The sequence below is a fragment of the Homalodisca vitripennis genome, chromosome 2 (assembly GCF_021130785.1).
Source record: "Homalodisca vitripennis isolate AUS2020 chromosome 2, UT_GWSS_2.1, whole genome shotgun sequence".
Classification (NCBI taxonomy): Eukaryota; Metazoa; Arthropoda; class Insecta; order Hemiptera; family Cicadellidae; genus Homalodisca; species Homalodisca vitripennis.
In genome coordinates, this window is record NC_060208.1 from 238,423,931 (window position 1) to 238,446,614 (window position 22,684).

The following is a 22,684-nucleotide window of genomic DNA, read 5'->3' on the forward strand; positions in this document are numbered from 1 at the left end:
AATTTGTTACACAATGTGACTCACAATAACATATGGGCAATAAGACTCATAAAAATTGGAATGTATTTATTATTTATACAAAATCTTTGGAAATTCACAAAACAATTCCGAGCAAATAAGGTATACTAAAAAATAAATACATATGGTTGTTAAAATATTACAAAAATTTCAACTGGTTTTTATTGTTAATATAAAATACTGAGCAAAACAAAGGCATAGAATTCTGTTGCTTGTAAAACGTAAACTAGGAACATTTTAATAATTGATATTGAATAACTAGGATACAATATATTTTTATTTTGAAAAAACTTGTTTCAGAGCACAGATACATAAGATATTGAAAAACTAAAACCTGATATTGACTATACAACATTTTGCATTTCTGCCATATCATTACAAAGTCATTATAATGTAATGTAATTTTTCTAGCTAAAATTGTAACTATAAACAGTCAAAGTATTAATTTACTTTATTTTACAACATTATTTTAAAAAACTTGAAAATCTATGTTCTTGACAAATATGACTGTAATACCTTTAACACAATGGATTCATCTTTATTTTTATATGGTAAAATTATGTTGTACTCATAACTGTAATTCAGAGATCAAAGTGAAAATATGATAGGATTTCAAATGCCACTCACAACCAATATATTAAAAATAACTTTTACTCCTCACACCAACACAGCAATTTCATTTCATTTCAATATAAAATTAAACATAAATTAAAGGATTTCTAATACGAGGTGTTCATTTTTTAAATGTTTATACCTCTTTTAAAGTACACTTATATTATTCATAGGGTAATGAAAAACTTTGAGAAAATTATTTTGGGAGTGCAAAAATCCCCCTTCTTCCCCATACCAACACAACCACTTTAACTGTTTTAGTAATTTTTCAGTTTAGAAATGCCCTTTTCAAATTTAAAATTTGCAACATTTTTGGCTGCTTAATAATGGTTTCTAATTTGTATACTATATTAAGCTCTTAATTAAAAGTTGGGAGACAATACATTTGATGTATGATAAAGCAATGATTTTAAAATTAAATTAGTAACCATTTTTATCACGATTTTTTGTACCACAGATTAACAAATCATGTCTTATTCAAACACCTGCAATGCTCTAAAACAAACTTTATACAGTGAAGTGTATTTTTCGGATAATGTATTTCTTTGACACATCAACAAAGTTATAAACTTGTATTAAAAACCCGAATATAGCCACTTGTTTGCTTGGAAATCTGCTTTACTAGTATCTAGTATATTTTTTAATGCAAAAGCAATTATTTCAAATTTTATTTTGTTTTCAACAAATCCTAAAATTATACATCCATAATTTTAGATGGGCAAGTACTAATTTACCACTTCACTGGAGGTGAGGGAATTTTTAATTTCATAATATTATAGTTTCCGCCTGAGAATTTTTATCCAACTCAAATTAATCATCCAACAAACCAAGTAAACCAACAGTGGATATGGGCAGTTATAAATTAAGCACCATGTAGAAGTTAAACATTAAAATAAAAACGCTTTGTTTTACTTTTTTTTAACAATATTTTGGACCTCAACTTTAAAAAACCCCTATAATTTAAAGCTTATTTGAAGGAAAACATGCTAATTAGAAAATTATATAAAAATAACAATAGAGATTATTACACTAAAACCATAAATATTGTAAGATTTGAATGTTGTGTCCATTACATTTTTTAGCAAAATCAAATAACTAAATTGATCAAGTTATAACAATTTTAACATATGTGTAATAAAGTATTTTTTATGATGCACTTAAAACATTACGTCAGTGGTGTGTTGTAAACCAATTTTATAACATTGCATAGGCGTAATAAATTTTCCTCAGAAGCTGTTAACCTTTTGGGGTCCAGGTGACTTCAGTCCGACAGCTGTTGCAACGTGAATATCTCACAAAAAAGTAGGTTTGTGAATAAATTGGGTTTTTGTTAATGTTTATTTTGATGTACCATTTGATAAATCATTGTTACAGCCTAGTGACAATCTATACATTTTTGGATTTTTTACCATTGTACTGATAAAATATTCAATGTTGAAGAACAACAGAACCCAAGTACATCACTATATCTTTCAAGTACACCGTTTAAAAGAGAACACCAACTAATCCACCAGTTTTTTCAGTTTATTAAAGTAAGTACTTCTTACATTTCATTTCACTGAACAAATACACTGTATTTATAATACAATATACCTTGTTATTTTAAAATTATATGTTTCTTACGTTATGAACTTATTTATATAGGTACTTAAAACATGACTAATACTTATTATCCGTACTTCCTACAAGTTTTGACTCGGGAAAAAAAATAACATAGGTAAGAACTTAATTACATATATGTATATTTGCTTTATTTTACAAATAAAAAATTGAATAAATTATGAATAAACTTTTTATCTGCCTAACTTAACTTTGTATAACACTGATATGAGGTTCTACCTTGAAAAAACTACAATACTTTTACAATTTATTGGTTTATTGTGACATGTATATAAGTAATATTGAAATATTATTTGAATTTATTTAAGTGGATTTTCATTTGCTTTGTAACTGCAGCAGCACACTTTTAATCAATTTTTTTTAGGAGCTTATAAAAAAAATCAAAGTTTTGTTGAAATTTTCTTTGAGCTGAAAAATATTTTTGTTATAAAAGGAACCTCTCCACAGGCACTTGCCTCTAGAGGCCCTAGTTATTTTTGAAAATATTTCTTTTAATTTACGAGTGTTTTTTTTTTAATTTTATTTACAAGAATGTTAAATTTTTATTTAAGTTTGCTCATTAGGTTTGTACATTGTGTATACATTTGGTTGTTTAGGTTACTTTATTGATTTATTACATTGTGTATACCATTCTATATAATGTGTTATTGTAATATTTTCAAAAACAAATCATATTATATTCTATTCTATTCTATTCTAAAAAAATAAAAGCAAGTTATTTGAATTGGAATAATGAATTGGATTTTTTGAGTAAAAAAAACAGACCCCAAAAGGTTAAGGAGTTATGAACACTGGAAATATAAACTGTATGTACTGTGTTTTTATCATATTGTCTGTTAGTAGATGTAGTATCAATGTGAAAAAAAAGACATCAATGAAAATGCAACCTCTTTGTTGTAATTTGGCATCACTGAATATTTCAAACGAAAACCAGTAATCTCTCTTTCTGGTTGACTGAGATACCAGTTGGGGGCATGAAATAATCCACTTATGTTCCACATTTGATTTCCAAATCATGCTCCTAACACATATGTAGAAATGCATAACTTTTTATTAGGCAAAAGTAGGCAGCCGCCTAGGGAGACAGCTTCAAGAAGCTGTAAAAAGAAGAAAAATTACAAAAGTATGTCTAAATTACTTTACTTTAACCCAGCAAAGATAGTTGGATAAAACGGGCTTGTATTACTTTGAAACTGAACTTTAATCAGATCCAACATTACTGAAGTATCAGAGTAATGTAAACACTGAGTAAGTTGACAAAAGTATAAGGGACCTATTTAGCTTTCCTCTATTTCAATTGATAATAAACATGTGTTTGTATCTCTTTGTATCAAGTAACCTTGAATATTTTCATATTCTAGACAGTTGGAACCTTCCAAAATTTCAATCATTTGGATAGGTAAATGTGAATGCTGAGCATAAGTTTAAAATGAATAGTATCAAATCTCCAATCGTAACTCTCCATTTTTTTATACACAGAAGAATGTAAAATGTGTTGAGAGACAATTTCCACAGAAATCCGATAGATCACAGCTTTTTATTCACTTGTTGCTGTTAAGCAAAATTCCTTACTTGATGAAATACTGGTAATGTCTTCAATTTTAAAATTTTTAAGTTTTGAAAATTAAGTAAACAATTAATTATAAAGGTTGCAATGGTATTGAGGATAGCTACTGGACAAGTTCATTTTTTATAATTATTTATTATTGAGAAAGCCAGAGTTGCACACTCCAAGGCATCAGACACTGAGTTTGTTAGACATATTCAATTCTGGCCCAACCAGTACTATCAACTCACACTGTACTGATTCTAACAATATATTACTCTGCTTGTTTCATTTTTTATAATTATTTATTATTGAGAAAGCCAGTGTTGCACAGTCCAAGGCATCAGACACTGAGTTTGTTAGACATATTCAATTGTGGCCCAACCAGTACTATCCACTCACACTGTACTGATTCTAACAATATATTACTCTGCTTGTTACATTTTTCATGCAAATCTACAAATTTGTTATATAGGCAATGGGCAGGGTGAGACTAAAACATGATGAGCATCTACTTGTAAAATATCAAAAGAGTGAATTCTTTGGATTCTAACTAACATATTTTTGTCCATTATGTCTGAAATATAGATACAAACTCGCTAAAAGAAACTTTTTCCTTTCGCTACCAATTTATTATACCTTTGGGCATGGATATAAGTATCCCCATATGATTAAGTCTTTAAGTAAAATCTCCACATTAGCTCCTACATAACAATATCACACCCAGTGAGCTGGCAGTCTTCATACCTAAACAGCAAGAAGATTTTTGTATCTAAATGACCACTCACCAGTTCTTTGCTTGCGTGGTACTGACATTTTATTTCCGTTCATACAACTTCTCTAGCATTACAACGATATCTAATATAGTCAGTCACATTAAATTAGTATTCTATTAATTATTTAGATACAAAGCATGTTGTTTGTAAATTTTGACAATGCACAGCACAGCACATGTGTCTGATATGAATTTATAATATTTATTGCATGTTTGTAATACTTAACGATAATAAAGAATCCATTTTATCTATCAAGTAGAAATTGTCAGAGAATTACACGTTATAAGTCCACAAAACTTATTTCTTAAAACAAATTGATGACTTGTTTTTAGTTAATTACGTTATTATAATCATAAGACGTACATTTATGTGGTAATTTAAACTGAGATATGTTTCTAATTAGAACTTTCAAATCTATTATCAGCTTATGATATCAAAAGACGGGAAAAGGTAAGCTATTTTTTGAGAAGTAGAAAACGTACATATTCATATAACTTCCAATGATGACAGCCTATTAATTCACCCGAGCAGAATGGACATAATTATATTGTTATTTGTTACTCTGTTAAATTGTAAAAGTAAATTCTGCCCTTACTTTTATATTAGAATCAATAGTTTGTATACTATTTGTTCACACATATTATAACTAATGTATAATATCAAACAATGTCCTTCATAACTGTAATGAATTTGATTCAACAGGAAAATTTCAATATTTTTTATACCTTAAGTATAATTAATATAATTTACTATTATGGAATATGTTTTAATAAAAATCATGAAACACTGTTTTTAAAGTCTAACCTTAATTATTAAGAATAGAGATACCATATTTATTAATAAACTATATTATCACAATACAGATATTTATATCTTAGTTTACTAGGCTCTAAGGTAGATCCTTGTTTCATATTGAACTCGCTAGATTTTAAGTGTGATTGTTTCAATGTGCCCAAACACCCACATTTTGAAGCTCAACAGTATTATTATTAATTTTATAAAAACAGTCTCGATAATACAATTATTATTGTAATGAGTTAATTATCACATTTTATGTATCTTTGTTTGGTAATATAATAAATGTTGACTAATCAGAATATTACACAACTTCAGTAGTACAGTATTTACAAAGTTTTAGTGGTGCAAATTTTAAATCACAAGGAATCCAAGTCTAATTGTTGGTTTAAGTGCTCTTAGAATATTTAGAATTAGGAAATAAAATGGTTTAAAGACAACAAATAGATTCTATAATTTACAAAGTAAATAGTAAATACAAACATATAAAATCTCTCAGAGACAAATGAACAATAACTGAACAAAGTTATTTGCTAAGTTCTACTTTAAGGAAAAATTATTATAAACGATACAATGAAGAATTTCAACAATTACAAGATATGATTTGAAACAAAACAAAATCATCTAGAGGCTAACTGATCACAGACAAACTATCAGCTTGTTATCAAATAATGATTGAGAAACCAGTCCTTGCTTGGACCAACGTAGCGATAAAATAACTTAGCCTATCGTATTTTACATCTCAAATAGTCGGTGAGAAAAGTGTACTCTTTGAATAAGTAAATATAGGAGCCCAAATATATCACTGTGAAAACGCTTGTCTACTGTAACTACAGCAGGACTACTGAACCGTACTTTGGTGATGCTGTTCACTTGAGAATATCCCTGTAAAGTATGCACAATAATCGCACACGTGGCAGTGACCACGCAACCTAAGCCAAGCAATGCCTAACTACACATTCACCAAGCTCTGACCGGTGCAATGCTGGCCACTTCAAACATAGCAACAGAGAGCAAATAAACTACCTAGGCAAGTGAAATTACAATTTACTTCACAAACTTCATAATGAGTAGAATACAAATCCCACATTTCCTTAAAATTTAAAATGTATACAAACAATTTGACGAACAAGACATAACTATTTAGAAAAATAACAGAAACCCCACCAATATTTAAAATTAAAAATACATACAAAATTGAGAATTATTATAAACTTATGGATTATGATAATTGAGCAATTTTTATCTATTATCTGATATAGAAATTGTTTACAACTCTCACTATGTTTTAAAAATAGAATTCCATCTTTTATTAGTACAAAGAAAAATAAACTTGTGAATTATTTTTTTTACACAATATGATCTTGACATTTCTTTCAAAACTTAGTCAAAGCGTTTTCGATCCTTCATCTCAAATACATTCTGTTTACTGGCTAACTGTGTGGCTTAATAATCTCATAGTTATATCACAAAAAATAGGCAGTACATTTATATCATCAGAAAGCAAGATTTGTACATGAAGAATTTTTTATCCCAATCACCAATTACTGGTGAGCATTAAAACGATTGTACAAACTGCATTTTTCATGATTTACACATTAAATTCCCATTCTGAATATAATTACATATCTCAATTGACAAAGTACTCAGTCCGGTTGGCAGCGCAACAATAAGTGGTAAAAATATTATCCTAGATAAAGCATCAATCTTGTAGATAATAACGGCACAGCCGAGATCAACCGACCCCCAGATCAGAGCTTGCGAATGCGTGACACGACGTGATGTGACATGACGCATCAGGACACTTCACTCAGATGGCGTGAGGTCCCGTTCTTCCTCACCTTCCGTCAAGAGCTGTAACAGCAAGTCGTGTAGAGGTTCCAACGCCTTCCGGTACCCGGCATCTGAAAAGTGTAGATAGTCCGGCATATCGTGATGGCTAATAGTGCCGTCAGCACCGACCAGCCCCTTCTCACAGCTCACTGTCTGCACGCGACTTCGGCCCTGCAGCTTCCTCCTCACCAACTCATTCACTGATGCATTCCGTTCACGCAGGGGTTTGGGTGCTGACCTCGTGGAAACAATTCCTGTCAAAGATACAAGAGTGAATAAACATATCCGTATATTTAACGAAAAAATATTGAAACATAAAAACCTCATTGATGTAAAAGTAGTTTTACTTACACCCTATGAAAGCATATTGTTGAAGCCTAAGAATTTGGTCCAAACTAAGTTTAGAATTTGTTTCATAATCCTTCATCAACATTTCAACCACTTTTACAACTAATTTTAGTGATTAATAATGATACTCAATGTGATAGACATATCACATTGTTATTTTAGTGTATTAATCACTAAAATGCTTATAAGCTAGCCTATTGTTAACACAATACTTATGCAGTATAACAACCACATTTAAATTATCTGTATTTTCAGTTAAAAATAACAAAAATGGCCTAATTATAGTTGTCCTTCACATGTATTAACCTATCCTGTCCATATTTGAAACTACCCAACGCATATCTTAACTAGCCATATTGTATCTGAAAAGCGTAACCTAAACGTAATGTCCTGACTGTCACGTATGTGTTTAAACCTTGTCCAAGGGACCATCCCCCTAAATAAGAGCAAACTACCCCATCAGGACCCAACTGACTGCCCCAAGTTGCCTGCCACACCACAGGTCACCCTATTGACTTTTGCCTGTCGAGATTAGAAACCAAACAACGAGGAAAAGGTTAATCTTATTTAAGTTTCTTTAATTTTTACTGGAAACATATAACAAATGTGGTCGGTATAATGCGTAGGTACTAGTGACATTTTTTTCTCACATTGTGTAAAATGCATGAAAACAAACAAGACTTTTCAACAATACCTAAATATATAAAAAATATTAATATCTAAAAACTCATCATTCGAGCCACAAATTTCAAATACACTAAAAATGTCTTCAGATACTTCTGAGGTCTTGTACGACTAAGTTCTCCAGTACTGTTGTGACATATTCTTGTACTAATAATGAATTGGAAGTGTCTTTAACAATTCCTCAAATTGAAATATAAACTGCACACACTTTTGAAATATCTCTTGTTAAATGTAGGCCTTGTATGATTTGTCTAATCTTGTAGGACAGTTTATTGTTGGATTTGTCTAATCTTGTAGGACAGTTTATTGTTGTTATGGATATCTCCAAGAATAGGGATACATTTTTATATATTTAAAGAATACAGGAAATACTAAGAAAAATGTGTATATAACTTTCATCAGTTAATGAAGATAACCATAGTTTCCATTATTATCTACAGTGTTATCTATCATACTCTCTAACAAGACTTATAAATCATTTATGGTATATAACAATATCCCAATGGATCATTAATTAAACAATTTCGCTAACCATTCAACACAAGGATTTTCACAAACCCGCTTACTGCCAGCCATTGGATTTAACATCCTGTCATTAAAACCGTCAGTTATCTACCAGGTCATTGCTATTTACATTCATTTGGAGGTTACTTTTATAAGTACAATAAAAAATAACTGTCTAAAATGCCCTTCTTAGTTTAACCCTTTTGGTGCCGAGAGCCTATATAAAGGACAAACCTGTGAAGTCATAAAAACTAAGAGCCTTTATTTAGACTCATGCTAGGTTGGTGGTGAAACTCCAAGAGCCTATATATAGCCTTGAGTAAGGTAAGTTAACAGTCAAGAGCCTTAATTTAGGCTCTCAACATTTTCATTCAGGACAAATCCATTTATTTATTGACTAATATCAATAAAATTAGTACTGATTTATACAGAACTATATATGCTTCAAGAATATAATAAAGTTGCATTATTCATAAGGCAGTAGTGTTAGACGTTAGATGATAGCCACCTGCAGCCGTGAATATTCTTGTTGTTATCTTATCTTACTTACTTTTAAAGCTTCTAAAAAGTGTGTCATTTACAGCAGACTTTCCTTTATTTTAGAGAAACTATTTTAAGTGTTGTTCTTACTACCTAATTTAACAATTTAACATCAAAACTTAATTTTGATCAATGAAAGAAATTAAGTTTATTTGATGATTCTATATCAAATGTATTATAGCAAGTAGCATTGTATTGGTATAATATTTTATTCAAACAAAATAATAATGTAGACTATAATGTTTGTCTAAAAACATTGGTGTCTTTATGGTAAAAGTCAGTTTTTTACTTTGTTTACTAATAAATACATACATCTATACATTTTTAGTATTATTAAACAAATTTGCACAGGTCTCTATCAATTAAATGTGTTGCAAACAATATGTGCAGTAGTGATTTATAGAGTAAACATTCTTTCAGGTATTTATGGAACTCTAAATTTACAAAATATAAATAAATTGAAAAAATATCTACTTTTAACCTTACAACAGGCAGTCATTTCATCCTGTGGTGTCAGGCTTTTTAGAGCTTTATGCAAGGTTTAAAAAATATATTAAAAATATAATTTAGGAGCAAAAAATATAGAATACATAAATCTATATATTTTTCAGAATTAAACAAAAAGATAATATTTGCATCAAAAGCAGGCCAAAAAATATTTTATTTCAAAATTTGTTTAATGAAATGCAAATTTTTCAAATTTGGGGGAGACCATGCCTATCAAATCAAATTATAGTGAGAAAAATTTAAATGTGAGATCACCATTTTGTGTCAAATTTTATCTAGTTTCAGAAAAACATAACCTGTATACACATATATGAAACCATTATAAAGCTACAAAACATTAAGCGGTTATGCTCATAAATTATGAAAATCAGGTCTGTACATAAGAGTTTGGTAATAAAAGTTTTGCTAATACAATTGTACATGAATATATATATATATATATATATATATATATATATATATATATACAAAATAATTGAATTGGAAAAAGTAAGCGCTCTGTGGTGTAATGGTAGCACATTCACCCGGCAAGTGAGAGATCCGGGTTCGACTCCCGGCGGAGCAAGTACTTTTTGTGATTCAATGTTTATTGAAATTAAATAAGGCTATTGCCATTTATACAATTTAACGTGTATATATATATATATATATATATATATATATATATATATATATATACATATTTTCTTACTCAAAATTAAATAACTCATTTTTTGAAAAGCATAAAAAAGTAACTTTTTGTCATTATTAAAACATCTTTGTACAGCAAAAAGTATAAGATGTGTTGGAAAGTTTGTACTATATCAAAATTTCTATACTATATTGTTTATAACTAATAGGAAATGTTTTTTAGTTTTAGAAAATCATAAACTACATCTAAATATATGAAATAATACCAAATTTACAAACAAAAATATGACAATGCGCACTAGTTGAAAAAATTCAAATCCACAACATATACAGTGTTGCTAAATTAGCTTATCTTTATTTACATCAGCCTGAACATTGCTGAATTAGAATGAATAATATGTGGTGATAATATAAAAGTGAAAAACAATAAAAAAACTATGTGAAATGAAGTTTAGCCAAACAAATTCTAATACCCAACTCAGAGCCGATAATATATCAGATTTCAGTTAAAATATATGTATCTGCCCTATTATAATATCTAACATCACTCTACACATTTAATACAACACAATATAACACTATTAAAACTACTAAAACTTCAAATTATACACGATTCGGCACAGACGTAAGATTAAACAATGCTGGCAAGTTCACAACAAACAGCTGACGTTTTCATTTACATTTAGAATAATCAATTTGCTACGAACCATAACAACAAAGAGGTATAAAACTTTAGTTCTTGTTAGCATTTTTCTTCTCGAATCCAATGTTGCATGAATCAAATCGATACATTACTACAGTATTCTATAAGAAGTGATTATGTAATGTTTGACCGACAATATTATGTCGGTTAACACTACAGAAATAGCAACATACAGCATAATTTTGATGATTAACACTACGAGGTTTAAAGGTATACAATTTGTAAAAATCAACATTTCATAAATTTTATTAAATGTCATTGTTTTTCTTTGAACAACAAACAAGATTACTAAAATCATTATATTATCTTAAAAGTTGGCAAAACGAGAACAATTTATGTCTGTGTTGTGTTATAACTCGTAAAATTGCTCTGGCACTACTGCAGCTATGCCAAGAATCAAGAATCTTTATTGTCGGCCCACAATAACTGCATTGACAATGTCATCAGATGGTTTATACATATACACAGTATAACACCAACATTAAAGAATAAAATAATACATACTACATACTTATGGTAAATAGTACAAGTCACAAAGCATAAAAACTAAAAGAATAAATTGTCTACATTACAAGAAAGCATTTCGTCTACTGTATAAAAAGCTTTTTGTCTTAACCATTTGAGCAAAGCATTTTTAAATTTTGTGCAAGGAACATCTTTGGCCGTTAAAGGTAGCTTATTAAATAATTTTACACCAACATAAAAGTATGTGTGCTGGGTCTTAGTTAGCCTAGCGTATTCTAAGTCAATAAGGTCTCGATATCTGGTGGAATAATCATGACTAGAGTTTCTAAGACTAAGTGTTTCAAGATTTTCTTTAACAAACATTAAACTTTGAAATATAAACATACAAGGTACAGTAAGAATATTATGTTCTTTAACACGTTCAGTGCGGGCCCCGCGGATCCGCGGGGTAAGCGGCGGCGTAGCAGTGCGCGCCACGCGGATCCGCGGGGCGTTGCCATAGTCTCGACTATTGCTCAGTGTGAGCCCAGCTCTCGGCCGGGACGGTTCGTACTCAATGAGCGTGGCGTGTGGTTCCGAGTTGACCTTGACTTGTACTTCGTTTCTGTTTCCCGCGTTTTTAGCATGTGCAAGTGATGCGTTCTTAGTGAGTTGTTTATTTATGTGTAGTGACATTGTACTATTGTATTATACAAGTTTTATATCGCATTTCACCATGTCTGCCAACCGTGCTACAGAAAATAGTGCTACTGACGATGAAGCATCAGATGTGGATAGTGAATCCAGTGGAAACACTGCTGTTGACAGTTCGGGTAGTGATAGTGAAGATATTGTAATAAACCCTTCATGGGCTAATAATACAAATGGACTAAGACAGATCCCTTTCACCGGAAACAATAGATTGCTAGTAGATGTACCAGGTAATGGTTCACCGATTGACTGGTTTTTTATGTTGATGGGAGTCTTTTACCCCCAAAGCAGCAAGCTCCTCTCATTACTCTGCCAAGATACCCAACCCACAAACTTGTACAAAATGAAGAACGGGATAAAAAGGGTGACAGAAAACGTAAAGATTGTAGGGTATGCTACAAGAATGAAAAGAAAAGGAAGATGACAACATATACATGTTCTGTTTGTCCAGGTAAACCAGGACTTTGTGCTGTCAATTGTTTTGACATACATCACAGAGGCCAGCAGTAAAAGCCATGCCCTCAAGACCTTGTAAATATTGTATATAGTTTTATTTGTTTTTGTTTTGCACTATATAATGAAATAGTTTCAAATTGGATTGTTTTTACGGTAGCCACTCGCGTTATTAGACTTTTTAGCCGCGCTCTGTGCGACAAAACTCTTTCCGCGTGCTGATCCCGTGGATCCGCGGGTCAATCTGTGACGTCATGTAATCCGCCATTTTGGATCACAGACGTTATTATCTGCCCATAAATCAGCCTCTGATAGCAAATGGTAAGTGTATTAATAAATATTAGACTTTAGGTTCTGGGGCAATTTACATGTATTTGCCGTCAGCAGTCAACGTGTTAAAAAAAGGTTTACATGAGTCACTAAAGGCTATATTGAAAATTGTGCGTAAAGCTCTCTTTTGGCATAGAAAAACCTCCTTAGCACCAGTTGAATTACCCCAGAGGAGAGTTCCATACAGAAGATGTGAGTGGAAAAGTGCAAAGTACGCTTTTAATAGCAATGTGAAGCTAGTACAAGTTTTGAGTTTTTTTAACAGAAAAATTACTCTGGATAAACGGGTACAAAGAATATCTGTGTGATTTTTCCAGGTAAGCTTAGTGTCCAGGTTGATTCCAAGTAGCTTAACAGAGTTATGTATAGAGTTATTTCTTAAACTAAAATTAATATGTTCAGTCTTATCTTCATTAATTTTTAAGCCATTAGCGGAAAACCAGAGGTCAGACCTTTCCTTCATGTAGCCAATCATAGCCGAGTTAATTTCAGAGAGCAAGTTAGAGCACATCAAGGTAGTGTCGTCAGCATAGAGTACACTTTTATTAGGCACAAATTTGGGAAGATCATTGATGAAGACCATGAATAAGAAGGGACCCAGAACAGAGCCCTGGGGGACCCCGCTTATAACCTGCTTAAGGTCCGACCTCTGATCACCCATTTTAACAAACTGGTACCTATTACTAATATATGACATAAATAGTGAAAGCTCATTGCCCTCAATTCCATAGTAATTTAGTTTTCTGATAAGCTCTTGGTGGGGCACAGTGTCAAAGGCCTTGGTTAGATCTAAGAGTAAGGCACTAACTTCTTCTTTTTTTTCAAAACTATGAATAATGTATGACACCACACTTTCAACAGCCTTAATAGTGGATAAATTATGTCTAAAACCGAATTGTGCTGACAGAAGTAATCGATTTTGTTCAAAGTAATGTTCAATCTGACATTTAATAATACTTTCAAATAATTTAGATATAACTGGTACCAAGGCGATAGGTCGATAATTATTTACATTAGTTCTGTCTCCCTTTTTATATATAGGCACAGTTACTGTTACTTTTAAGCATTGCGGAAAGACTCCGGTGCAAAACATCCAGTTAATAAGATAAGTTAAAGGATACAATATTTCCCTAATTATTTCTTTAAGTATAAAATTAGATAGTCCAAATACATCCTCAGCCCTGGAGTTACTTAGCCTAATAACAGTTTTTAAAATATCAACAGGATTTACAGTATGCCATTTAAAAGGCAGAGCCTTTGGATTGTTTACACCGGATGACTCCAGCATGTCACTTGCACTAGCTAAATTTAGACTAACATTATCATTAGGCCTATTGACATAATTACAAATATTGATAAAATAATTATTAAAATCACTGACAGATATGGGGGGTTCGGTCTGGCATTTCTTAGGGGTACGCCTTGTTTCATTATTAATCACAGTCCAAGCTGCTTTGCACATGTTTTTTGACCCTAATATAAATAACGACACCAGGCAGGAAACCCCACACCAGTAACTCTGGCGTTATGTGGCACGACCAGCCCAATATACTTGGCGCTAAAAGGGTTAAAGTTTTCTTTTAACGATTGTGAAGTAACAGGATTTTTTCAACCACCTTTCAGTGATACAAGAAAAACACAATTTTTTAACCAAATTGACATTTATGTGTGGATGCAATATGAGACAATTTAATACGTAAACCCATTATATGATTAATGATGAAATGAAAGTCACTACAGCTGATATTGGAGAGCACAATAGATCACCGAATAAAGTTTTATCTGGATCAGCTGTATACCAAAGTGGAAAGTTGTAAATTAACTTACTTAGAATTTTAATGATGCATATAATAATAGTAGAATGGAATCTCTCTTCTTCCACAATAATTAGTAGTGTTATAAAATGCTAAGAACTTTCAACTTAAGAAATGAATTAATTTGAGATACTGTTTAAAATTCCAAGTAGGTCTACATAATTCATAATAAAATTATTTTATCTATTCATAATAAAACCTAGTAATAAAAATGTATTGTATTATTCAGAGCTTATACTTACAACAAAAATAATGTATGTTTCTGGATGTCGTTCACGTATAACATTGACAATTTCCACAATTCCATCAGAAATATCATCGGGTGAGTCTCCAAAATTGTTTGTTCCTACATGTACAACTACTACCTGAAAAGATAATTTTGATTAGAACCAATTTAGATTAACCGTAAAGTTTGTATATGAGTCTAAAATAATACAAAACTGTCTCTGTATTGACTGGATCTTCTAATATAAAACATATCATACACTGTATGTGAAACAGTACGTACAATGTTTATCACACTCATTCACATATCAACATCCAGTTTCTGACAACAGCCACATTGTTACCATGAATGTAATTCCACATGTAAACACACACACACGTAGATTTGGCTACATCTCACTAAAGTAACTGGCACGAAAATAGTCCGATGGTGGTTGATACATCTGAACCCTCCCTTTACTTCCCTGTGCTAAACACTAAAAATTGCCAGTTTTACATTTAAGGTAAAATACTAATTCATCCCAACATCTTTTTTCAATAAAACAACACAAACTGTTACAAATATGCGTACGTTTGATTTAGTTTATCTATTATGCATACAAAACAGGTGTAAATCAAGCAGGCATTATGTGACAATAGCATGTCATGACGGGAACAACTGGTGGTCAGCAGCGATTTTGGCAACACTGCATCAAATGTCATCAGACTATTTTGGAGCGGGGTGCTCTAACTATAATACACAATGTCAACAAAACATTTGCTGGTTCTATAATAGTTTTAGAGTGAAATCTAAAAATGTATTTTAGCACAAGGAACCTAATTCCAACTGAGGTAATTGTACAGCTGGTCTGAAATGATAGAAATTGTGTTGTAACATTATTAGTAATGTGTAACATTGCTTTGCAACAATAAGTCATTAAGGGCCTCCTATGCATACATCATGGCATATATAATTCAAGAGAAATTGAGGCATATTGTAATAAATGGAAGCAACTGAGCCTTTTTATGCTCTGTCACGCACAATGCCTGTTGCTCCATCTTTTACTTGCAAAATGTTTTAGAAATGTTGTATATCATATTATTCAGCTGGATGTCTGAGATACAACATATCACCTGATCTATAGTGATACCAACAGTGACAGCTAGGTAGTACTGTTGAGTTCCCAAGTATTGTATCATCTGCTTTAACCCTAATTGTGGCAATCAATATTTAAATGTCGGTGACATACCAATTACAATTCAGAATCAACATTTAAATGTTGTGTGAGAAATATAATTGGTTCATAACTGACAACTAATTGTTGTGTGCAAACTATAATTGGTATGTCACAAATGTCAGTGACATTTAAGGTGAATGATAACCTCTGTGTTTTTTGCCTTAAAAATTGAATAAATAAATGTTGTAAATGTTTATTTTCACCAGAATAAAGGATGACTCAAAGTAATTGTTTTATATACATTAGATGATGCTGTTGGTCTTGAGCCACATTAACACATTACAGACCTTTTCTTTCAATGCACAAAGCATGTAATACGGCTTAAAGTCTATAGGCCATAGTGATTTTTTAAAAGTTGTAGATGTTGTTGTTTAGGATCGTTCTCAGAGAGTTAACATATCAAATAAATTCAGAAGCAAAACATTTAATAGGTTACCGTTTTAACCTTTCATATATATAAATGTTTTGCTTCTGAATTTATTTAATATGTTAACTCTCTTAGGATGATCATAAACTACTCAGCTTTAAGTTCCACTAGCATACACTAACATTATCAACAGTCCTGATCTCAAAGGTTTAGAATTCTATTTTAAATGCACATTTGGAAACATATGTAATATAATATCAAAACCTATGTAATAAATTATTTGGGCTAACCTTTGGCTTTATATTGTCCAAGGCACCATTGTGTATCCTCCAGAGAACATTCTGTGTGGTGTCACCAGATAAACCGAAGTTCAAAGAATGAAGCGGTTCAAACAGATCATTCCACATTGGTCTCTGCTTCAAATGGCTGATAATGGAATCTCCAATCCACAATACATCTGGTTCTCTATCTTTAGTGTCAGCTAAATGTTGGTTATGCTGGAAAAAAGAAACTCTATAAACATGCTTCATGGAAACTACTATATGATTCTACTATTGTGATTCTATTTATCATATAATGATTATCTTGGTTTCAATATGTTTCACGATTACATAAACACATAGATTTTTACAAATTAGAATAAACACTATTTTCACGTGAAATCATAACTATCAAAACCATTTTTTTTTTTTGTGATAAAGATTGAAACAGTATTATTTTCAATTTACTGTAATCTAGACATTATTTTAAAAATGTGAATATTTCATTATCTGCTATATCCAGTCATTGCCTCAGGGATAGCTTTTGTTCTTGAAGTTCCTGGCTAAAGTGTTAAGCTAGCCACTTTTACATGACAGTGATCTGTACAATAAACTGAGCAACTGCATTAGATCTCAACAGCATCTCAGAATTTATTTAAATGTATAGTATAAACTTTATATTATTTTGTTCCGAAGGATGAGAGACAAGAGTGGCCTTCTTCTCACTAACATCACTTCCTTTTGGGAGGTAGAAGACAAGAACCCATCATGATAACGACATGCAATTTTCACAGTAAGTCAAATAAAGTTTGTTCTTTATAGTAATGTATTTTTCTTAGGTCCACGGTAAGAAAGCCCTTAAAAAAACAATGGCTTCCTTCCCTTCCGGATAATACCCAAGTACCAAAATTCATGATATCAGCAAGGTTAACGGTCGGAGTAGCCAATCAAAATGTTGATCTTAATAACATATTCTACTCGTCCTCCTAAACAAAAATATATTTGGTCTAAATTACAAATAACCATGTTTTTTAATAACTGAAATGTAAATAATAATAATAATAATGTTGTCTTTATTTTCATCAAGCGTTTCTCAGTTACATACAGAACAACTGCTTTTCAGAACAACTATCGTCACATACAACATATACATGAAAATGAAATACAAATAAATAAAGAAAATCTATACATTAAGCAAATTCTGCCTCATCTTATTCTTAAATGTAGCTATTGAACATTGTTTCATGTTTGGTGGGAGGTCGTTGTACAATTTCGGGCCGAAATAAGAGAAGCTCCTCCTTCCCAACTCCAGCCTAACTTTGGGAAAGTGGAGAAGATTCCCATGGCGGGTTCTGCGCTGAGAGACCTCATCCCGAAATGAGAGCTTCTCACTAAGGTACTGAGGCTCCTGTTTAACAAGAGCCTTGTGGACCATGCGGCACGTCATGACCCTGCAGACGGTCTCTACCGACATCATCCCAGCGGCATCTCTGTAAGGAGAGACATGCTCAAATCGTTTCAAATTAAAAATGAAACGGATTGCAGAGTTTTGCAACTTTTGAATGCGATGCATGTCTTCTCCAGAAATGCTATTCCCGTAGGCTGGGAAACAGTAGGCGAAAACGGACAGGACTAGTGACTGCATGATACGTAGTTTCGTAGACTCAGGTAGAAGATCTCTAAATCTGTAGAGTCTCCTCAGTCTACCTCTAAATGTCAATTTTTGGTTATATTTACCTATGTACTGTGTTTCTTGTTACATATGATTTTCAGTGTTATCTGCTCCCAATAGCTTATCTGAGTGTTCTGTGTTCAGAACAGCTAGTACAGCACCAACAACCATTCCGTGCAGTGCCTCCTGCCACATGAATAAGCATGGCGTTCATTACTCAACTGCCACATTAACTCTAATACCGTCAACTAGTTTTTAAAATATTTACGAATATTAAGTGTTGATTAGGTAAGTAGTTAAAAAAGCACTGATGTGATCTAAGCTCGAATTTAATACTATCTCGAGGATGTTTTACTTTTTTGCCAGAAGTCCAGAGTGGCTAAGCACGCAATGATAGCCAGGGGTATTTCTGACGTAATTTCAGTAATTATTTCCTCCCTTTTATATTTATTGTACAAAGCTAATCTTCTATACATTAAGTTTCTTATTTTTGGTTGAAATTTTGAAAAATATTGTGAAGTAGATAAAATAGATGGTAATTATCATATTAACCGCCGGGGCGGAAAAATACGAGTTTTGCGTTCTTAACTTATTGGAATCGTCCTATATAAAAAAAAGTATAAGGTTTGATGGGGTGGAAATGAGAAATAACGAAGTTCTAGAAAATAAAAAATTAAATAACTTTCCAGTAATATCTCCATGTTCTACATCCACGTCTAGCGTCACGTGACCTTTTGTGGCCAATGATTGAACCTCGTGATGACGTCATCGGTTGCGCCGCCATCTTTGCAAACGTAAATGAGAAATTACAGAAATGAGCAGAATTTTGATCAAAATTAATAATGTTTTTCTTAATTTCGAGAAAAAAATTAATTACGAGTGCCTCCGGCCATCAGCGCGGGGCAGCACCGAAGGTGCTGCCCCGCGCTGATGTCAATAAAAGAAAAACATCCCTCGAGATAGTACCTATCAGTAAAATATAAAATTCTAGAGGGGCTGATCAAAAATATAAATTGAAATGTAATGCAAAGGCAATTATGTAAAGTTTAAAAACTAAATAAATCATGAAAAACTCAAATATATAGATGGATATTAACAGAGAACACTTACCATTAGTGTGTTGGCGGATATAGCTAAACAGCAGCAACAAAAAAGTGGTCTATCACAACGAAACGACACAGTCTCCCGGTTTAAAAACACCACTCGACCGCACGACGAACAAATACACTCATTTTAAAAAATGCCCTGTTCTATTAAAAAAGAGATAATTTCGTTTCGGTTAAAACGTAAGCTCTTTACGTGCCCTACGAAACACTCCGACACACACAATTCACTAGGGTTGGTTGAACTAGTGGATGGTTGATTCATCATTGTAAACTCACTCACTCAATCCGACCTACTGAACACGATATCTTGTGTAGAACTGACCTATGCCCCGGACAACTCAGATAACAGGTATGCTATCAGGCTGCTATCAGTCCCGGCCGCAGATAATATTCAAGTAAACAGATTATCCAGACACAGCACACAAACTGAACATTAAAACATTAGAAACTTTACCACTTATCAATATACCCCCTAAAATCATGTTATTTGTCATTTGCACCCCCTAGTACTATATATATTTTTTGTTCAGGAGGGTGAGCAGAATACGTTGGTAACGTCAAATTCGTGATTTGCCGCCCCGGCGTTTAATCTTACTGGTACCAAATAGATATTTACACTTTAAAAAAAATTGTAGTCTAGGCTACTATAACTCTCCTAAGCTACTATCATAATGCCAGATTATTAGATCCTAGCCCACTACAAATTCAAACTTGAAGTCTGACTGATAAGAAAAATGTTATAACTAGCCCTATTAATCCTGGACACTTACAGATACTTCATGTAGTTTATTTTAGAATTTATGTTTGAAATGTATACTCGTATAAAGTAAATTTAGCATAGGCTAGGTACGGTAATTTCCAACTAGAAAACTAACCTGGCTCATCCATCTGTCATCACCTTGGACATCTTCACTAATAGCAGGTATTACGCATCGATTCATTTTAACAGTAAAAATGTGCGTACCAATTCAATTTGTACACGAACAAGAATTCAAGAGATAAAATTCATGTAAATTTGCAAAGATATTACCAAAAAACTTCCAAACTCACAACTAACAATACAAGATAGAGTAAAATACTGCAACTGAATTTATTCTTCTTCTTCCCTGTGCCTCAGATTGTGAAGGAGATTGAACTATTTTCCCGACAAGGGATGATGTATAATAAACACACACACACACACACACACACACACACACACACACACACACACACACACACACACACACACACACACACACACACACACACACACAGATATATATATTTATTTATTTATTTTGTCTTCCAACGGCTTAGCCAATTTACAATCAGTATAGTTAAATACAGGACATTATACATATATAGTAAGCAAAGTAGCACAATGTTGAGACGGTGTACAAGAGATATACAAGAAATATTAAATTGTACAATTGCAAAAACAAAACAAAATATTTTCTAAATAATGGAGACAACAACGTGAAGAGTACAATGGCAAAGATTAAGACAAGATGCTGACTTAACGACTAATAAATGCCGACTAGTCAAACGTAACAATAAGCTAGAAGTAATAACAAACAACGATGCAACAGAAAGCAACAACAATCAATAAACACAACAATAAACTGCAATAATAACAAGCTAATAAAAATATGCAAAAATGAATAATGTGTGGTTAAAGCGATAACAATGACACAAACAAGAGATAAACTATGACACTAGCGATAACAACAAAGAATAATCAGTAACAATAGCCTGCTAACAATACTAGGCATGAAATGTAACAAGCAATTTAAAAAGGCAGAAAATAGAAGTTAGTGTAAATGAAGATACTACTAATCAAGTATGCAAGCAAGGCAAAACTAATGAGCCAAATTACGTCCAAAAGAACTTTCAAGACAACGTTCTCATTAATACAAAGACAGTAAAAAAGCAAATCGTTTTGAAAAAAAAAAACCTTGATATTCCTCAAGCAAGGCGAAAAGAATGGGCTAAATTACGTAAAATGAGATATTTAGAAATGGTACCTTATCAATGTCCACAGCCCGTTAAAAGTAGTCACTTCTGTCTGTCATTCCCTTATTTTTGACGTGACGTCTTAAATTAGGTTGCGGCTCGGAGTCACTCATAAAAAAGTGTAACGCCCGGTAACGTTACGATGCCCGTCCAGTAGTCCGCCGCACGGGATAAAGCAGATAACTGTGGGTCCGCCGCACGGGATAAAGCAGATAACTATGTATATTCGTGAAAATGTGGAGTGCTTAAATTCGTCATTTACAACAACTACAACAATAAAGGTAAATAATTGTACACTGATATTTCATTATCGTAAACTATGATTGATTGATTAATTGTTAGATTGACACAAAAGTTGAGAAACTGAGTTTATAGGTTATGTCATACTATTGACAAATGTTGATAGTGTTAAGTAAATTATTAGTTTAAATCACTCTGCAATCAATCGTAATTCAGTCGATTGAGAAGAAACAGCGCGTATTGCTAGTCAAACATTTAAAATAACAAATTATAACCTCTAACCTGTCATAACAGTGCGACCAAACAAACGAACTAAACCGACCAATCACCACGCGCGGAGTTAGAATTTAACTGTGTTTAGCAAGAATTTCAAATTCCAATTTTAGTAAATGTTTTATTCAACTTTACCATTTACAATAACAAATTTTAATTAATTTCAAATTATGTACAATGTTTTAGTAAACAAAATATATTTCTATAGTTAACATTTGTGCAATTCTTATTTTCATTCAATTCCTTGTTCCTATTGTGCAATTTAATAATATTCATATCAATAAATATTCTACCGAGAAAAAGACGTTGTCACGTAAAATCTTCGCCCGTAAAACCGACTTTAAAGGCAACCATAATTTTTTTTTGACTAATATTATGAAGAATAACTGAAATGTGATCATTTTCAAGATGTTAATATTTATTTCTGAAATCACAAACTATAGCAACTTTATTTCTTACTT

At 32.0% G+C, this 22,684-nt stretch overlaps 1 protein-coding gene across 1 annotated transcript; it reads right to left on the minus strand.

The window, feature by feature from the left end:
- Nucleotides 1-6,502: 6,502 nt before the first annotated feature.
- Nucleotides 6,503-20,748, minus strand: LOC124355519 (platelet-activating factor acetylhydrolase IB subunit beta homolog). Its single transcript, XM_046806680.1, is given in 5 exon segments — nt 6,503-7,424; nt 7,427-7,454; nt 15,111-15,233; nt 16,968-17,174; nt 20,591-20,748. Coding segments are annotated over 5 exon segments (675 nt in total). The 5' UTR covers nt 20,657-20,748; the 3' UTR covers nt 6,503-7,173.
- Between the last annotated feature and the right edge of the window lie 1,936 nt (nt 20,749-22,684).